Below are 19,929 nucleotides of genomic sequence, written 5' to 3' on the forward strand. Positions count from 1 at the left end.
GCAGACTAGTTTTGGTGGATAGTGCCTGTCTGTGAAGGCCTTCACGAGACCCGGAGGATACTGAGCAAGGCAGTTTTTGTCACTGCAGATATTACATCCTCAGGGGGCCAGGCGGTATGGGAGGAATTTTTTGGTGTGAAAGGGATAACAACTGTCAAAATGCCGGTACTGTTGGTGGTTGGTAGGTTTAATATGGACAGAGGTGTGTGGATGGAACCATCAGAGGAGGAGGTGAAATCTAGTAAAGTGGTACGCTATGTAGAAGAGGACCACATGAAGCAGATAGGAGAGAAGGTGTTGAGGTTGTGGAGGAACAAAAATAGGGGATCTTGACCCTGAGTCCAGATCATCAAGATATCATCAGTGAACCTGAACCAGACTATGGATGTGGTGTTTTGGATACAAGGAAGGCCTGCTCTAAATGGCCCGTGAAAAGGTGGGTTGACACTTTTGAGGACCAACTGCTTAGACACACTCTTGGTCCAGTGGACTGGCCATTTTTAGCATTTTTTGAAATGTCACAGGCATGTTTCTATTTAAGATATCTTGAAACAGAACATATTATGAAAGAACAGTCTTTAAGGTTTATTTTAATTATATTGGTTGATGACAAAATTAATAACAACAAACAAAATGTATGATTTTGGTTTCACAAAAAAATGTGTTTTTTAGTTTTGTGTAAATTCACAGGTAATTAGCTTCAGGTGGAAGGTTTTGAAGCATTCTGGCATCAGAGTGGTACACTGCAGTCTGGACACCACCAACTGTTTTCCTTCATACCTGCTTTACCAGTAGATTTTTTTTTCAGAGCAAACTTTATACTGTGGTTGGACGCTCCTTCTCCTCAGTGGCTGGAATTTTTTCTGCAAAGTGTCGTCCTAGAAGTCTGTTGCTGTGATTTTCACTAGGAACATTGTCTAGTGCCAAATCTGCACCTTTGTGAATCAGTCCTTCACCAACCGATCATAGAAAAGTGTAAAAATGGCTGCTCTTTCTTTGAGTGGGAGTCCTGGTTTCCTGGTATAAGACAAATGCATTTGTGGCAGCCATTATAAGCATGTGGAAGAACAATTTCTTCCACCACTTCATCTGTTTCCTCCTAAATGCATAGTAAGAAATCATTCCTATATACTCCTGTTTTGTTTCTATTATAGTCAAGAATGAGATCTGGTTTTGATTTTACTTTGATACCTTCCTTTGTATGAACAGATGTGTCAGAGCTGGTCATTTTGTAGACAGGCATAGTACATCTCTTGTGTCTTTCCACTTCAAACAAAGCAGATGATTCCTCTTCTTGCTCTTCATTGACACAGATTCATACCTTTTCAGTTTTTTGGAAACAATTCTGTTTGGTAGTTCTGTCCGATTAGTCATGCTTTAGTTTTATGTTGCCACAGAAAATCAAATACTGCTGGTGAACTATAAAATCTGTCCATGTAAACAGTGTGGCCTTTTTCCAGGTAATCTGCTAGCAACCTCTCAAATAATGGTATTATGGAGTTGTCTTGTGTTCCTTTCCCGGCATATATCTCCAATTTAAGAACATAACCAGTTTTGGAATCACACACAATAAGCATCTTGCTTCCATATTTGTCAGGTTTATTTTTTATGTAAACCAAAAATACCACTCTTCCACGAAAACCCCACATGCCTTCGTCAATAGTGAGGTTTTCAACGGGTAAAATGATTTTTGTGATTCTTATAGGAAATGATCCAGGATTGGCCTGATTTTAGGCACGAGGTCATGCTGACGTTGACTTTTCGGAACGTAAGTTGCATTGTCATTCAAATGCAGTTTTGATAATATTGCCTTGAATCTGTTTCTGGCCATAACAGATCTAGGGAATGTGGTTGAAATAAAACTGTTGGCAGACCAGTAATCTGTCAGTTTTGGTTTTTTCACAAGACACGTGTGTATAAATATGCCAAAAAACATATACATTTTGTGCAGCTTTAGTCCCACCCACGAATTACAAAAACTGTTAGGTTTTACCCTGGAAGCTGCTTTGAGTTTGTCTTAAACAGACTTTGCATATCTGTTTGTTTCGGATTTTATGTGTTTCATTATGGAATCAGGGAAAAAAATTGAAAACGCATCGAGGGGAGTGGAATTCTCATGAACAGCTGCCATTACTCCACTTTTCTCTGCAAATTGTGGCACAGCAGAGGCTGATCATCTGCAAATTTCCAGCCCAATTCGGCATCAGTGGGTTTTTCCGCGAAATTTGTTGTATTCCTTTTTGTTGGAGGTAGACAGCTGCATTGCAGATGTACTTTGTTCAATAAACACCGGCTCCACAGATGCAGGCTCATCAGATTCCTCTGCAAGACAGATGAAACAAACAGAAATAAATTATCTGCAAACTGAAGCAACTCAAACAATATGTCACAATAATAATACTGAATAAAAACAGCACTAGACAGCTCCTTACATGTATCTGAACCTCTTCATTCTCTTCACATTCAGACATTTCCCACTCAGAACCAGAATCGTCCAATTTTTCTTCTAAGCTTCTAAAATTTCTTTCTCACTCAGAAAATGTGACATATTTGAGGGGAAAATTAACAAGAAATGGCAAACAGTAACAAGAACGTTTGTAACTTATGGCTACACCAATGCACAATGGCGCAGCATGTCACAGAAGCTGCTATTCGTGTCTGGCTGTGCCGTGGATTTGTTTATATACCTTTCCTCAAAGGAGAAGTAGCTCTTGGTTAGGATAAAGTTAGGAAGGTTATTGAGGAATGACATAGTGGGTTTGGACTCTGAAGGACATTAGGAAAGCTAGTGTTCAGTAGTGGTAATACCATGGGTATGAATCATGTTGGTGTATAGGGAGATGACGTCAATAGTGACAAGTAGGGATCCAGCAGATAAAGGGGTGAGGATGGTGGAGAGTTGAAGAAGTAAGTGGTTGGTGTCTTTGACATGAGAGTCTAGATTACAGGTGATTCGTTTGATGTGTTGGTTAATAAGTGCCAAAATTCTTTCAGTGGGAGCATAGCAATAACCAACCTCAATGGGGTGTCCAGAATTGTTGGGTTTGTGGATTTTGGGGAGCATGTAGAAAGTGAGTTTGCGGGGTGTCACAGTGTAATGGATTCAGGGGAGATGATCTGGGAAGGGCCTAGGCTTTTAAGAAGGGATTGGCAGTTGTGTTGAACTTCTGGGATTGGATCACTCTGGCAGAGTTTAAGGGGAGGAGTCAGATAACTGACAAATGCATTCTGCCAAGTAGTCACTGTGATTTATAACAACAGTGGTGGGCCTTTGTCTGTAGGTAGGTTGACTAGGTCAGGATTTGTTTTGAGGCTGTGTATGGCTGTTCTTTCTTCTACAAGAAGGTTGGTGTTCTGTGGAAGGGCCTGGGGAAGGATGGTGAGGCTAAGTTGGACGTAAGGACTTTCTGGAAGGTGACCACTGGATGGTTAGGTGGGAGTGGGGGAGGATTGCAGTTGGATGGTGGTATGAACTGAAAGAGACAAGAGTCTTTGTTGGAATTAATGTGGTTTTGGTTTGAGGGATTGGTGACAAAGAAATGCTTCCACTGCAGAGATTGGGACAAGGGGCATAGGTCTTTGAGAAGTTCCCCTCTGTCTCTCTTCACTTATCGCAACACACATACACTCCTGTTCCTCATCTTTGCTTTTCTCCTACATTTTTTGTATGATTTTAACATATTTGTGTGTATTTTTACATATCTCTGCATAGATATGCGTGTCTGTGCATGTTCCTGCATGTCGTTATGTATTGCGTGTCATTACGAATTTTTATTCTTCTTTTCACTTATCCAGCTCTTCTCAAATCATCATGTCTGTGCATGTTCCTGCATGTCGTTATGTATTGCGTGTCATTACGAATTTTTATTCTTCTTTTCACTTATCCAGCTCTTCTCAAATCATCAAAACCTGTTTTGCCCATTTCTGCATCATTCCCATTTCTTTTACACCATACCTGCCGCAATTGACCTTTGCTCCAGCTTTCTGCGCCAATTCAGAAAAGGATCCCTTTCCCTGGCTAAAACCCAGTCCCACATCCTGTTTCTCAAATGCTCCCTAAACCATAGATTCTCACCCTCCTTCCACAAAGACCTACGTCTTTCCAGATGCCACCAATCCCTGGTCCTCACAGACATGGTTCTTCAAAAACACATCTCCATAGCACAAACATCCCAGAACCTTTTCTCCTCCCTCTGCAAGATACTAGTACTATGCAATCCCTACACCATACATCGCAGCTCTGAAATTGAGTCCATTGCTCTCAAGCAATTGGTGGTTCATTCCAGACACCACCTCCATAAGTTAACCAACCTGCTTGGTATCCTTCTGCCACCTCGGGGCACCAGTATCAGATCCCTATGGTACCTACAGTGATTCTACTCGTCCACCCCTCATAGCAATCAAACCTACCTAACTGACCTTTTCAGTTTGCCACATCCCCCAAAACTCCCTACCAACTCCCCACCGAATCCAGAGCTAAAATGTTCCTGTAAGAGTGTTGTTAACCTTTCCACCAAAACCCTCAGCTCCGTGGAACTTTCAGTCCTATCCGAGAGCCTCACTTCAGCCCTACACCCAAATTTAACCATGCTGGACTTGTCAAAGACTACTCTCCTTCTCCCAATCTCTGCAGTGGAAGCACTTCTTTACCACTAATCCTTCAATCCAAAACCACTCTAATTCAAACAAAGAACCCCGCCTCTTCCAGTTCATACCAGCATCCAACTGCAATCCTTTCCCACTCTCACCTAACCATCCACTGGTCACCTTCCTGGAAGTTCTTACCTCCAACTAAGCCTCACCCTCCTCCCCAGGTTCCTTTCAGTAGAAGAAAGAACAGCCGCTCACGCACTGTGTTATGAATCACAGTGACTACTTGGCAGATAACTTCCACCAGTTATCTGTCTTCTCCCCCTTAAACTCTGTTCAGAGTGATCCCATCCCAGGAGTCCAACACAACCTCCAATCCGTGCTTAAAGACTTTTGCCCGCCCCAGAACATGTCACTGAATCCCTGCACACCCACCTTTCACATGCTCCCCAGAATTCACTTCCTATTCCAGTCCTGTTGCAGGGGCTGGGCCACATGTGAAAGCAGACATGTCATTTACCAGCTCTGCTACAATCATTGCACAGCTTTTTATATTGATATGACAACCAACCACCTGTCCATTCAGATGAAAAGCCACTGCCAAACTGTGGCCAAGAGCAAAGTAGACTAACCTGTGGCACAACATGCAGCTGACATAACATACTTGACTTCATTGGCTGATTCACTACACAGGACATCTGGATCCTTCCCTCCACCACCAGCTTTTCTGAACTGCACAGGTGGGAGATATCCTTACAGCACAGTCTTCGCTCCTGCAGTTATCACAGCCTTAACAGTTAACACCCCTCAGTCCTATCATCTCCACCCCATTCCTATATCCCATGTTTATTTGGCAACATCTGCCAATGTATCCTCCTGTCTTTCCCCACTCTCTTCCTATTTTGCTCATTTTTCCCCCACATCCCTTCCCCACAACCTCACGACGCTGCATCTGCTGGCATTTTAGTTCCTGCACACTCCATCAGGCAGTGTTTGCCTCTCTCCCCACCTGTACGCTACTATCCCCTCCCCTTTCCCGCCACCTCCAGATTGCTGCTTGCATCCCAAATGATGGTTGCATTCCGATCCAAGATGTTGGAGTTCGCAGTCATGTGTACATTAGGGGTTCTTGTTTGTGCGTATGAATGGTGTGTGTCTGTTTTACTGATGCAAGCTGCGGCCGAAAGTTTTTTGGATGTGTCTTTTAGTTGTACCTGTCTGCAACTTATAGTGTCTTCATTATGGCAAGCAGCAATCTGTCTTTCATACATTGTTGATATTCTTACCTGGAGTTTCCATTGTTTGAAGCCTGTAACTCCGAAAATCATGTGTTGTGGAACAAATCTACACAAGTGAAAATTTAATGTTACAGGAAGGATACAAATCTCCAGAATTTAGGACAAGCTGAGACAAAGCTTCTCTATACACTACATTGGATCATTTTGGATGCTGCAGAGGAATGTGCTGATGCAGACTATGAGAAAGGAGTGTATCATTCATCTCCTTTTTACTACTTATTTTCCATACCATGTATAACAGTAAGTGACACTATATGTAACTTAATATTTATGTTATTTTTAAAGTGTATGCAATTGATTAATGTTTTTGTGTAAGGTAGTCCATATGAAACAGGATTCAGTGCATATCTTGTTGCTTACCAAGCATTGCCATATATTAAGTTAATGTCATACGAAAAACCATTAACATAGGCCTTACAAACACAACTGCTTCAACTACTTTTTATTTAAGGTCAGTAAATTTCAGAAATTATGACTTGAAGATAGGTTATTGGAGTTGGAAGAGGAGCTATATAACAGTAAATACGATATAGTAGAATTATCATAGGGGGACATGACAGAAAACAAAATCTGGATGTGTATTTGTCAACCGAGGTGCGGGACAGAAAGAAAATTAGCTGTACACTTAATTCCAAGCAATAAAATAACAAACCATATTACAGATAGTCAAGAAGACTCACACAGAATTAAATAATTGTTTTAAAAATAAACAAAAGATCTATTATGGTAATAACAACAATGAAAACATTTTTTTGTTATTTTTCCAAAAGAAAAGAAAAGAAAGAAAGAAGGAAAGAAAAAAGCTAACTTCGTAAGAATCTCGTGGAACTAAAGACGATTAAATGATTTTATTTTTCCCAGCAACAAAGAAATAGTGTAGACTGTGGTGGTAGGATGTAGGTACGTAGCTTATGACAATTAGTTTTAGAGTAGGGAGGTATTCTAGATGAAAGAAATCAATGGTTTCAGCATCGTATATAGTCATAGATGAAAGTAGCACTTCTTTTATCAAAAGTACTTACAGAAACTCCAAAGTATGTTTAAGTTGAATTCTTGTGTGTGTGTGTGTGTGTGTGTGTGTTCCCCTCGGTGAATAGATTTTTTTTTTTTTTATCGATCTGTTTCCATTAAGTGCTTCCCGATATCCACCAGGCCTCAATCTCCGCTAATTTCAAGTTGCCGCCACTCATATCTCACCTGTCATTCAACAACATCTTTGCCTCTGCACTTCCGCCTTGACTGACATCTCTGCCCAAACTCCTTGCCTTTGAATATGTCTGCTTGTGTCTGTATATGTGTGGATGGATGTGTGTGTGTGTGTGTGCGAGTGTGCGAGTGTATACCCGTCCTTTTTTCCCCCTAAGGTGAGTCTTTCTGCTCCCGGGATTGGAATGACTCCTTACCCTCTCCCTTAAAACTCACATCCTTTCATCTTTCCCTCTCCTTCCCTCTTTCCTGACGAAGCAACCGTTGGTTGCGAAAGCTTGAATTTTGTGTATGTTTGTGTTTGTTTGTGTGTCTATCGATCTGCCAGCGCTTTCTTTTGGTAAGTCACATCCTCTTTGTTTTTAGATATGGTTACATTAAAGTATGTTTAAGGTATGAAGAAAACAAACAAAAAGAAAATCTCAAGTCAAACAAATGAGAAATTGAAGAGAATGTTATGGTATCTATCCACTGATAACAGGAGTATGATAGTACTTGCAGAATTAAACAATATCATTCTCAAATAGGCTTGAGAAGGTAAAATAAAATATTGGTAAGAGAAACAAATAAAAACAATAAGAGTATGAAGTAAAACATATCCAACACTTATTGGGGGAGATTACATTTCATAATAATAATAATAACATTCTGGAAGTTATGCTAGGTAATGTGGATAAAACCTTCCAAACTACCAGGAAAGGAAAGACTTCTGTGACTGCTGGTGTATCGGATGAAATATTTAAAGCTGGATGCAAAGCAAAACAAAGGTTTTTGCAACATTATTTTCAGAATGGCTTTAGAGGAAGCATAATACTCAGAACTATAAATGTAAACTTCTGTTCATGTGACTGAATTATTCCTTAGCAAATTAGCACTGCCACTGTTAGAGCATAATAATAACAGATTCTGTTAACTTGCTGTAAGTTTAGGTCTTGCATTGTCCTATTGCAAAGTTCTGTTTCATTTCTGCTTGGAATCTCAATGCATCTGCAGAAGCAAATAGTCCCCCATTCGGATCTCCTGGTTGGGGACTACTCAGGAGGACATCATCATCAGGAGAAAGAAAACTGGCGTTCTACGGATTGGAGCGTGGAATGTCAGATCACTTAATCGGGCAGGTAGGTTAGAAAATTTATAAAGGGAAATGGATAGGTTAAAGTTAGATATAGTGGGAATTAGTGAAGTTCGGTGGCAGGAGGAACAAGACTTTTGGTCAGGAGAGTACAGGGTTATAAATACAAAATCAAATAGGGGTAATGCAGGAGTAGGTTTAATAATGAATAAAAAATAGGAGTATGGGTAAGCTAGTACAAACAGCATAGTGAACGCATTATTGTGGCCAAGATAGACACGAAGCCCACGCCTACTACAGTAGTTCAAGTTTATATGCCAACTAGCTCTGCAGATGACGAAGAAATTGATGAAATGTATGATGAGATAAAAAAAATTATTCAGGTAGTGAAGGGAGACGAAAATTTAATAGTCATGGGTGACTGGAATTCAAGAGTAGGAAAAGGGGAGAAGGAAATATAGTAGGTGAACATGGACTGGGGCTAAGAAATGAAAGAGGAAGCCGCCTGGTAGAATTTTGCGCAGAGCATAACTTAATCATAGCTAACACTTGGTTTAAGAATCATGAAAGAGGGTTGTATACATGGAAGAACCCTGGAGATACTAAAAGGTATCAGATAGATTATATAATGGTAAGACAGAGATTTAGGACCCAGGTTTTTAATTGTAAGACATTTACAGGGGCAGATGTGGACTCTGATCACAATCTATTGGTTATGAGCTGTAGATTAAAACTGAAGAAACTGCAAAAATGTGGGAATCTAAGGAGATGGGACATGGATAAACTGAAAGAACCAGAGGTTGTACAGAGTTTCAGGGAGAGCGTAAGGGAACAATTGACAGAAATGGGGCAAAGAAATACAGTAGAAGAAGAATGGGTAGCTTTGAGGGATGAAATAGTGAAGGCAGCAAAGGATCAAGCAGGTAAAAAGATGAGGGCTAGTAGAAATCCTTGAATAACAGAAGATATATTGAATTTAATTGATGAAAGGAGAAAATATAAAAATGCAGTAAATGAAGCAGGCAAAAAGGAATACAAATGTCTCAAAAATGAGATTGACAGGAAGTGCAAAATGGCTAAGCAGGGATGGCTAGAGGACAAATGTAAGGATGCAGAGGCATCTCACTAGGGGTAAGATAGATACTGCCTACAGGAAAATTAAAGAGACTTTTGGAGAAAAGAGAACCACTTGTATGAATATCAAGAGCTCAGATGGAAACCCAGTTCTAAGCAAAGAAGAGAAAACAAAAATGTGGAAGGAGTATATAGAGGGTCTGTACAAGGGTGATGTACTTGAGGACAACATTATGGAAATGGAAGAGGATGTAGATGAAGATGAAATGGGAGATGTGATACTACATGAATAGTTTGACAGAGCACTGAAAGAACTAAGCCGAAACAAGTCCCTGGGAGTAGACAACATTCCATTAAAACTACTCATAGCCTTGGGTGAGCCAGCCCTGACAAAACTCTACCGTCTGGTGAGCAAGATATATGAGACAGGCGAAATACCATCAGACTTCAAGAAGAATATAATAATTCCAATCCCAAAGAAAGAAGGTGTTGACAGATGTGAAAATTACCTAACTATCAGTTTAATAAGCCACGGCTGCAAAATACTAACACAAATTCTTTACGGACGAATGGAAAAACGTAGAAACCGACCTCGGGAAAATCAGTTTGGATTCCGTAGAAATGTTGGAACATGTGAGGCAATACTGACCCTACGACTTATCTTACAAAATAGATTAAGCAAAGGCAAACCTACATTTCTAGCATTTGTAGACTTAGAGAAAGCCTTTCATAATGTTGACTGTAATACTCTCTTTCAAATTCTGAAGGTGGCAGGGGTAAAATACAGGAAGTGGCAGGCTATTTACAATTTGTACAGGAACCAGATGGCAGTTATAAAAGTCGAGTGGCATGAAAGGGAAGCAGTGGTTGGGAAGGGAGTGAGACAGGGTTGTAGCCTATCCCCGATGTTATTCAATCTGTATATTGAGCAGGCAGTAAATGAAACAAAAGAAAAATTCGGAGTAGGAATTAAAATGCGTGGAGAAGAAATAAAAACTTTGAGGTTCACCAATGACACTGTAATTCTGTCAGAGACAGCAAAAGACCCGGAAGAGCAGCTGAACGGAATGGACAGTGTCTTGAAAGGAGGATATAAGATGAACATCAACAAAAGGAAAGTGAGGATATTGAAATGTAGTCGATTTAAATCGGGTGATACTGTGGGTATTAGATTAAGAAATGAGATGCTTAAAGTAGTAAATGAGTTTTGCTATTTGGGGGGCAAAATAACTGATGATGGTCGAAGTAGAGAGGATATAAAATGTAGATTGGCAATGGCAATGAAAGCGTTTCTGAAGGAGAGAAATTTGTTAACATCGACTATAGGTTGAAGTGTCAGGAAGTCATTCCTGAAAGTATTTGTATGGAGTGTGGCCATGTATGAGAGTGAAAGTGGATGATAAGTAGTTTGGACATGAAGAGAGTAGAAGCTTTCGAAATGTGATGCTATAGAAGAATGCTGAAGATTAGATGGGTAGATCACATAGCTAATGAGGAGGTATTGAACAGAATTAGGGAGATGAGAAATTTGTGGCACACCTGTACTAGAAGAAGGGATCAGTTGGTGGGACATGTTCTGGGGCATCAAGGGATCACCAATTTAGCATTGGATGGCAGTGTGGAGGGTAAAAATTGTAGAGGGAGACCAAGAGATGAATACACTAAGTAGATTCAGAAGGATGTAGGTTGCAGTAGGTAGTGGGAGATGAAGAAGCTTGCACAGGATATAGTAGCATGGAGAGCTGCATCAAGCCAGTCTCTGGACTGAAGACCACAACAACAACAACATAAAATAACATAACATGTTAACTTCTCCATGGAAATGAATGAAAGTGCAGGAGAATGTTGCCAGAGGCCTTCCTGTTGGTCATAGAAAGTTGGATATCACATGTCGTAAGTTCATTGTGACTATAGAGCCACATGGGGCTCATCTTGCAGTATGAGGTCGTTGAAGGAACAGGAAAAGACAGCATATGCAAATCAGAAAGCAGTTACGGTACACTGCAGTGGTGTTCTAGTTTAATATATGGCCTGGAAACAACATCTGGATCACTTTCCATGGGGAAGAATCATTGGGAAACTTGAAGAAGGATGAAATATGATGAGTGTAGCCCAGGAGTTTGGTATTTGCACATAGCACTGTTTCATATACAAGGGGAGCATTCTGAACCACAGGCACTGTTGCTGAAAGAAGAAGAGGTGGCTAACCATGGTCAACTACAGTAGCAGATGACCGCTACATAGTGCAGCAAGCAAGAAGGGACCCACATCCAACAGTGGGTGCAGTTGCAACCAAATTTAGCAGAACTGCAACGCACACAGTTTCATACTTCACAGTGGCACAGTGATGGCATGTACGTGATCTCTTTGCCCAATGATCAGTATGTTGGGTTACATTGACACCTGCACATTGGCAGCAATGTTTGCAATTGTGCAAAGAGCCTAGGGACAAGGGGTGGCACCACATGCTCTTCTCAGATGAGCGCAGATTGAGTCTGTGTAGTGATTCTGAATGTGCCCTCATATGGCGAGAGGTGGGAACATGTAATGCACCCAACAACATTATTGAACAAGATCGTTTTGGTGGTCCTGGTATTATGGTGCAGGTGTACTGACCTCCAAATCATTGAACATGGTAAACTCACTGATCAACATTATTGTAACACTGTACCATGGCAATGTGCAACCGCATCAGGCAGTACAGGTGCAAAAGCTCTTGCAGCAAAAGGATATTTGCCAAATGGACTGGCCTGCCCACTCCCCCAACCTAAATCTCATTGAATGCATGCGGGATGCATTGGGGAGTTGTATTTTAGCACATCCACATGCACCAGTGACCATCCAGTTGTCAACTGCAATGGTGGAGGATGAGAAGTCTTTACCAAAGGAACTCCATGCCAAGTTTGTGGTCAGCTTGGGAGCTTGTTGCAGAGCATGCACTGCAAACACTGTGTTAAGAACCATGCCCTGGTTTTTGTAATATCCAGGTCAACATCATAAATCATGCTGACTTCAGCATAAATATTGCCTTTGAAAGAAAGTGTTATTTCTGTTTGTCTCATTGTGTATTTCTTTCAGTTACCTTCTGTTCTCTGCTGTAGTAGTTATTTCTATGTATGGTCTAAGTTTCATTGAGCTACGGTAGTTGTCAGTGCAGCATCATCCTTAACTTTCACACACCAGTTTACAAAGCAACACCAACAAATTATTTTCTTAAACTGTAACATGAGAACGGTGTTGACAGTACCATGATAAATGAAATATGTTTACTCTTGAACTTTCAAAATTCTTGATACATGCATTGGCAGCCATAGGCAACATTAGAAAAATAAAAGGTTTAGAAGTTTTTGGAACATTATTCCAGGAAAAACAGAGATCTTTATAATACAACTTATTTCAATACACACAGTTGTAATCATGTTTTAAGTTTTTTATTTTTATTTTTAGATGACTGGTTTCAATTTCCTAAGAAATCTTCAGATTTTATATTCCCTGGTGACTAAGAACCATTGGTGTGGAACAGGTGTGGAAAACACTGCTCATTCATAACTGAAGCTGTTAACTTGTGCTCGTGCAGTGACTCCTGACACAGGGGTTGCTGGTTTGAATCCCAAAAGTGTGGGAATTTCTGTCACTAGTATTTGGTCAACACGGTGAACATTAGTCTCCTCAAAATCAGAAATATGAGCAATGCTCCACAGTGTCTCAGAGAGTGAAGATGTGTGACATTGGTGATGGTGAGCCAGAACCAGTAATTGGTGAAGAAATTGAACTCACTGACTCCAATATCCCAGACAGCGATACCACACGACGTTCAAATCTTGTTACTGATTTATTCATTTTCATTAATTTCAATGTATGACTGTAGGGCATTTACAGTGGAACATGGGATATTCTGAAGCACCTCTGAATCTTATGCTTTCACAAATTCATCACATACAGATAGTACTGTAATGTGCTTTCATCAAGAAGATGAAATAAATTATCAATTGTATTTGAAATGATGCTCAAAAAGAATCCAGAAGTTCACTAACTAGGTACCTGCCCAGGAACTAGAAAGAATGAAATTGATGCATTGTCATTTCGTTAGATTTTGTTTCTAATTAGTTGACATTCTCAAAATGTGCAGCTGGCACACAGATGTACCAAGTTTTGTTGGTTACCTATTTCCTCTGTGGCGACTATGTTTTACAAAATCTAAAAATAACATAGCTGTTCGTATAGTCCCAGATACTGAATGAAGATGATTTGGTTTGGGTTCAGGAAGTTCACTGAAATCCCAAAAACAGAATTTGTTTGAAAACTGAAACAGCTTATTATTTTCACTGCAATATATAACCTAAGCTTCGAAACTGAATCTTCTTTCTATTATTATATTATGTATTATTTTTCTAACAGTACCAAGCTAATTAAGATTTTCAGGCATTTGACACCTACGTCTGGTTGTCAAATTGAACTCAAGTTGTTGCACTGTCAATTAAATCTCTGTCGCACAGTTCTTATTTCATTGTGATATCTGCATCAGAAAAACCCAAACAGTTTCAACATGTATGCATCCAAAACTTTAGCATTAAACACCTTTCTGCAGTAGCCATAAAATATTATTCAGCTATTTCTACACAATAGGAAGTGCAAAGCACTAGCTAGGATTGTTTTCAAATGGATAAATGATGTTATCTCCTTGAACAAAAATCTGGTGAGTGAAAGGATGAATCTTTAAAACAGAAAAGGCAGAATAGTCATTTCAAGCAACTAGGCAGCTGGTGATAATTTGATTTCCAGAAGACTGTTTTGGATTATTTCTGTGATTTAATGTGTGAACACAATTGAGTTAAAACTTCGAATGTCATATTTCCTGAGAGGAAATTTGTAAGAAAACATGGTTTTTTCTGGTAATTCTTATGGAAAGACAAACTTCAGTCTCCAGCACATATGGTTGAAAGTACAGTTGCTTCTTCAGTGTCACATATTTAGAATAATTGGTAGCATAGGTGGCTGGCACCTGAAGTATTTTTGTTTGCTAATTTTCTTAAAGTGACAATAATAGTCTCTTAATAATTATTTCCTTTTACAGTTGTTTGTGTATCTGTTTGCACCAATCTGTCACAACCTGAAGGAGTCAGATTTCCAAAATTTTAGACTGGAAAATGGATTGAAAATGTGGCAAGCACTTTGGGATTATCAGCATCCAGATACAGCATGCTTCACAGCTCATGTGAAACCTAAACCTCGTTCTCTCTGGGCAAAGATGGTTCGAGGTCCGCAGCCACAATTTGGAGATGTCTTTCTTGGACGAAAATGTAAATATTTGAAATTATGGGCATGAGTGTGGAATATATTTTATGTTGTTGAAGTTGGATTAATTGTTACTTGATAGTAAATAACAGAACTGTTTATTTGTGAAAATATTGTATTTCTTGGCAGAGCTCATGTAAAATGTAATATTCAGAAGCACTGCAAGTTCTGTTGCATTGTTAAAATCAAACAAAATCAAAATAATAAACTGCACATTGGAGTAGATGGTAACACTTCAGTCCACTTGAATGACAAGTTCCTACTGCCTACATTTGCCATGCATATAACAGTCAAGTATGAATTCTTAGTTTATATAATGTGAAGTTAATGAGGAGAAACCTGTATAATAGCATCATCTTATTTTAGGGAAAGGTTCAAATGAAGAAGGAGGATTTCAGGGAGCAGAGAGTCCTCCAAGTCAGTCAGTCAGTGTATCAGGATGTGAACCAACAAGTGCTGTAAGAATGGAAGGGAAATCTGTTGATGAGGAAGTAAGTGTGTTTATTACAATCTCTGCTACCTTTGTGTGTATGTGTGTGTGTGTTTTTAATAATATCCTTATTTCCTTCAGTTGTAGCATGATAGATAACTACATCAATGGCTGTTTGACAATATGTCAGTATTTAAATTTTCAGCAGTGTGAGAAAAGAAAAGACATTCTTTTACTGCACACAATGTGTCAGACAGCAGATGGACACACAAGCAAGGTCCTTAATATTATTGATCATCAGCTAGTACATTGAATAAAAAAACTTCTGCTTCTTCTGTTACATTCAGTTCTCCAATTTATAGCTTAATATCTCTGTGATATCTATCATGTTTACCGTGAGCATTGTCACTTATCATGCAGCAAACAGCCAGTTCACACAACAGTTTCAGAACCAAACACATTTTATTCTCAAGTTACTTATTGAAATAGAAAACATATTTCAAACCTTTTTAGCTCTGTTTGGAAGGTTTCTGCCATATGAAAAATTGATAGCATTTCTAAAGTTTTTCATAATGGTCTCTTTACATTGGATAATCTGCTTCCTCTTGAACAACTAGCTGTTAGCAGGTAAGTAATGAATGAATAATGAGGAGAAATGTTTCAAGAGAGAGATTCTTAGGCTCTAGAAGATCCATGTAAAGATCATTGCCTGGGGTGTAAACCAGGATCATATCCCAAACCAGTGATGCAGTATTGGTTTGTTTGCACTTGGAGATCCAGCACTGGAAACTAAAATCTCTGTAGAGGCCTTGAAGCTGGTCAGTCCCTTCCTTATATGATTGACTGATCTGTTTGTGGTAACTGACCAACTTACATTGTGCTGCGACAACATGGATTTGTGGGTCAAACTATTCCAACAGACTAGTATTCAGTTGGTCATAAGGAAGTGCATGTGGTTCTGATTCAGGGTTAAACTGTTGTAGGAAGTGAAAGATCTCCAGCCCGACATATACAAGGAAGTACACACTGCTGTTCAGCCCTTATGATTTCACGGACAAGGAAATATGGTTTCAGATGGGCAGTGTAGTTCGCCCATAATTCAACCTTTTTATCATACGGTTGGATTGCAGGTTGCTCTGACCAAAGGCCAGAGATGGTGGAGGAGAGAATCATCAGATGATTGGTGAGGCCAAGCAAGGGGGACAGGGAACCCATAGAGATACATTCAAACAATAGCTCCACTTTCTGCTGTATCTACTGAACAACATGTAGTACACTCTTAGAGTTATATACAGTTTCTGCTATAATAGGCATGTGGAAAACCCTCTGTCAAACTACAATTGAAGGGTCAAGGAATAGACAGTCTCGGTTGCAAAATGGTTTTGTGTTTACTTAATTTGTGACATGTTTCACTCTCACAGGAGCATCATGGGACATCAGGTAATAACACTCAATGACCAATGTCTAGGGTACAGAAATTCTTGCCTTCTCCATAATGGCATGTCATCCAATAAAATTTACAGGACACATTCACCAGATAAAAAAACTCAAGGATTACTGGCAAGAGCACAGAACATCCTGCAATCATCAAATATGGCACATCATCCAATAAAATATACAGGACACATTCACCTTTGTTTACACATCCTCACTCTTAACACGGTGCCGGGCATGTTTACAGCTTAGGCCAGGTGTATAAAGTGTCCTTATGGCACACATTTACTGCTCCTACTACTATTGAAGAGTTTTACTTTGTGACAAGAAAAGCATAGTCCAAGATGTAACAAGTTTATTGGACAAAATAGAAGTCTGGTTTGACAGTAAGAACTTAAAGTCAAGAATACCATAAAAGGCATAATACAACAGGTACAAAATAACTGTGGACCACAAGAAGGCCACACCGGCACTGAAAGCTGAGAGCACTGAGCAGGACTACGTTCACTGAGAAAAACACTACCTGGAGCCAAATCGGGAGTGAGCACTTGCTGGACATTTAGTTCAGCAGAGATCACTGGCTGGATGTTAAGTTTGTGGCTGGTAAGCCTGAGTCTGAGGACGACAACTGCCCAGGTTTTAGGTTCAATAAGAGAGCATTCAGAGCTGAGGTCAAAAAAGTGAGAATTTCCTATTCAGAGTAATATCACTGATGATGAACACAGTGTGCTGCTACAGAAGCTAATGTATCAACTAGCATCATAATTCAGGAGAGAAACCAATGGTGTCTTAATGGTAGCAGCAGTTGACCCTAGCAATTGACTTTGACTGTTTGATGGGATGAGTAACACCTGTCACCTGGACCAGGGAAGGCTCTCAAAGCCTGAATGACTCGTGCTGTCCTGTCACTGGCTTGTATACCTGTCTGCGGTGGAATGCTGTGGGAACTATTTCCCTCTCACAGGGTGCACAAACACAAGTAGGTACTGTGTTGGAGGTGCCCTCTGTAGGTCATCGCCAGTTTGAGGCCGGGCATAACACTGCCCTGTCACACTTGCAATGCCAAGGAATGCATGGCCAGTGGTGGCCGCCTGCGTGATGGAGTTCCTCGAAGTTTTACCAGTCTATAAGGGGTGAGCCTCTGATATGACAGGTCTTAGGTCTAACAGGGTGTATATACCACAGGACAACCTCGAAATCCAGGAAAAACCTGAAAATTTTTTCGTCTGGGGGAAAACCAGGAAAAACCCAGGAACTTTTTAGATTTCTGGGAATTTTTCATTGTTTTAGTTTTCAGTTAAATATTGTAATTTTCACTGGTAAGAATTGACACTCTAATAAAAAATTTTACTTTATCTCACTACTGCAAGTAATAGGGCAACAATAAAATGTACAGAGAGAAAAATACCAAAATAAAACTTAGCTCATGAAGAAAATGCATTCACACACACGCGTGCTCACACACACACACACACACACACACACACACACACACACTCACACACACACACACACACACACACACACACACACACACACACACACGTATCTTCCAACAGCAAAACGTGTCAAGGGCTTTAGAACAAAGACTATGGAACACTTCATAACAAACTGCTTTTGATGAGCATGACATCACAGCTGTTTAAATTAGATTCATTTGAGCATTTGCCAGTGGGCTCATGCGCAAGCGCAGTTGAGTCACGAATGAGCAGTGCCCTCACCCGCTTCTGGCTACTTGAAGAGCAGCTGTTAGTGATATAAGCAGCAAGCAACCAGCTGCAATCCAGAAAAATTTTCTGGCGTGTCCAAGCTGCCAGATTCACGCTTGTGCAGAGCAATCTGATTTGAGGAGAATGGGGGGGGATTGTCTCCACCATGTGATCCATGTTTTGTTGTTTTCTCTTCGTTTACAGCTGTCAAATCAAATGAAAACAAAACATATATCTGTTACAGAAGATTAAAATATGTTATTAGCTTGAGTTTTATGAATTTATTTTATTTCCACGTTATTGGCCATCAAGCATTCATTGACCTTGAGAAAAATTAAGTTATTTTTGTCAGTTTGCTAAAGAAATTTGGATTTTATTAATCTTTTCCACAGGGTCAATCAATTTATTTGAACAGTGTTTCATTCCCCACTACTGGGTAATTTTGCCTGTTTGCAAAATTTCAAGTGCAGGTTTTCATCCTCTGATATATATGGCGTTATGCCATGATAAGGAACCTAATAACCCCCCATGAACCATTGACCTTGCCATTGTAGGGAGGTTGTGGGCCTCAGAGATATGGATAGCTGTACTGTAGGTGCAACTAAAATGAAGGGGTTTCTGTTGAGAGGCCAGACAAATGCGTGGTTCATGAAGAGGGCCAGCAGCCTTTTCAGTACTTGCAGGGACAACAGTCTGGATGATTGACTGACCTGGCCTTGTAACATCAACCAAAATGGCCTTGCTGTGCTGGTATTGCGAGTGGCTGAAAGCAAGTGGAAACTACAGCCGTAGCTTTTCCCAAGGGTATGCAGATTTACTGTGTGGTTAAATGATGATGGTGTCCTATTCCAGAGGTAAAATTGCGCCCCATTTGGATCTCTGGGTGGGTACTAATCAGGAGGATGTCGTTATCATGGAAAACAAAATGTGTTCTACGGAGTGGAGCAGGGAATGTCAGATCTCTTAATCGGGCAGGTAGGTTAGAACATTTGAAAAGGGAAATGGATAGGTTAAAGTTAGACACGGGGGCATTAGTGAAGTTTGGTGGCAGGAGGAACAAGATTTCTGGTCAGGTGAATACAGGGTTATAAATACAATTTATAGAATTATGAAAGAAGGTTGTATACGTGGAAGAGGCCTGGAGATACCAGAAGGATTCATACAGATTATATAATGGTGAGACAGAGATTTTGGAGCCAGGTTTTAAATTGTAAGACATTTCCAGGGCAGATATGGACTCTGTCCGCAATTTATTGGTTATGAAATGTAGATTAAAACTGAAGAAACTGCAAAAAGGTAGGAATTTGAGATGATGGGCTCTGGATAAACTGAAAGAAACAGAGGTTGTATAGAGTTTTTGAGAGAGAATTAGGCAATGACTGACAAAAACAGGGGTAAGAAATATAACAGAAAAAGAATGGGTAGCTTTGAGAGATGAAATAGTGAAGGCAGCAAAGGATTAAGTATGTAAAGAAATGAAGGCTAGTAGAAATCTTTGGGTAACAGATGTCATATTGAGTTTAATTGATAAAAGGAGAAAATATAAAAATGCAGTAAATGAAACAGGCAAAATGGAATATAAATGACTCAAAACTGAGATTGACAGAAAGTGCAAAATGGCTAAGCAGGGATGGCTAGAGGGCAGATGTAAGGATGCAGAAGCATATATCACTAGGGGTAAGATAGTTGTTGCCTACAGGAAAATTAAAGAGACCTTTGGAGACAAGAGAACCACCTGTATGAATATCAAGAGTTCAGATGGACAAGCAGTCCTAAGCAAAAAGGGAAAGCAGAAAGGTGGAAGGAGTGTATAATGGGTCT

General features: G+C 39.9%; 1 protein-coding gene across 1 annotated transcript in view; it reads left to right on the plus strand.

Annotated features, from left to right (window-relative positions):
- The window catches only part of LOC124803322 (protein unc-80 homolog), a 995,149-nt gene that overhangs the window by 271,749 nt on the left and 703,471 nt on the right, over positions 1-19,929 (plus strand). Inside the window, exons 7-9 of the mRNA XM_047264506.1 lie at positions 5,963-6,128; positions 14,315-14,540; positions 14,908-15,026. Of these exons, the coding sequence (XP_047120462.1) occupies positions 5,963-6,128; positions 14,315-14,540; positions 14,908-15,026 (511 nt within the window). The remainder of the gene's footprint in view (positions 1-5,962; positions 6,129-14,314; positions 14,541-14,907; positions 15,027-19,929) is intronic.

Source organism: Schistocerca piceifrons, chromosome 6 (genome assembly GCF_021461385.2).
Source record: "Schistocerca piceifrons isolate TAMUIC-IGC-003096 chromosome 6, iqSchPice1.1, whole genome shotgun sequence".
Classification (NCBI taxonomy): domain Eukaryota; kingdom Metazoa; phylum Arthropoda; class Insecta; order Orthoptera; family Acrididae; genus Schistocerca; species Schistocerca piceifrons.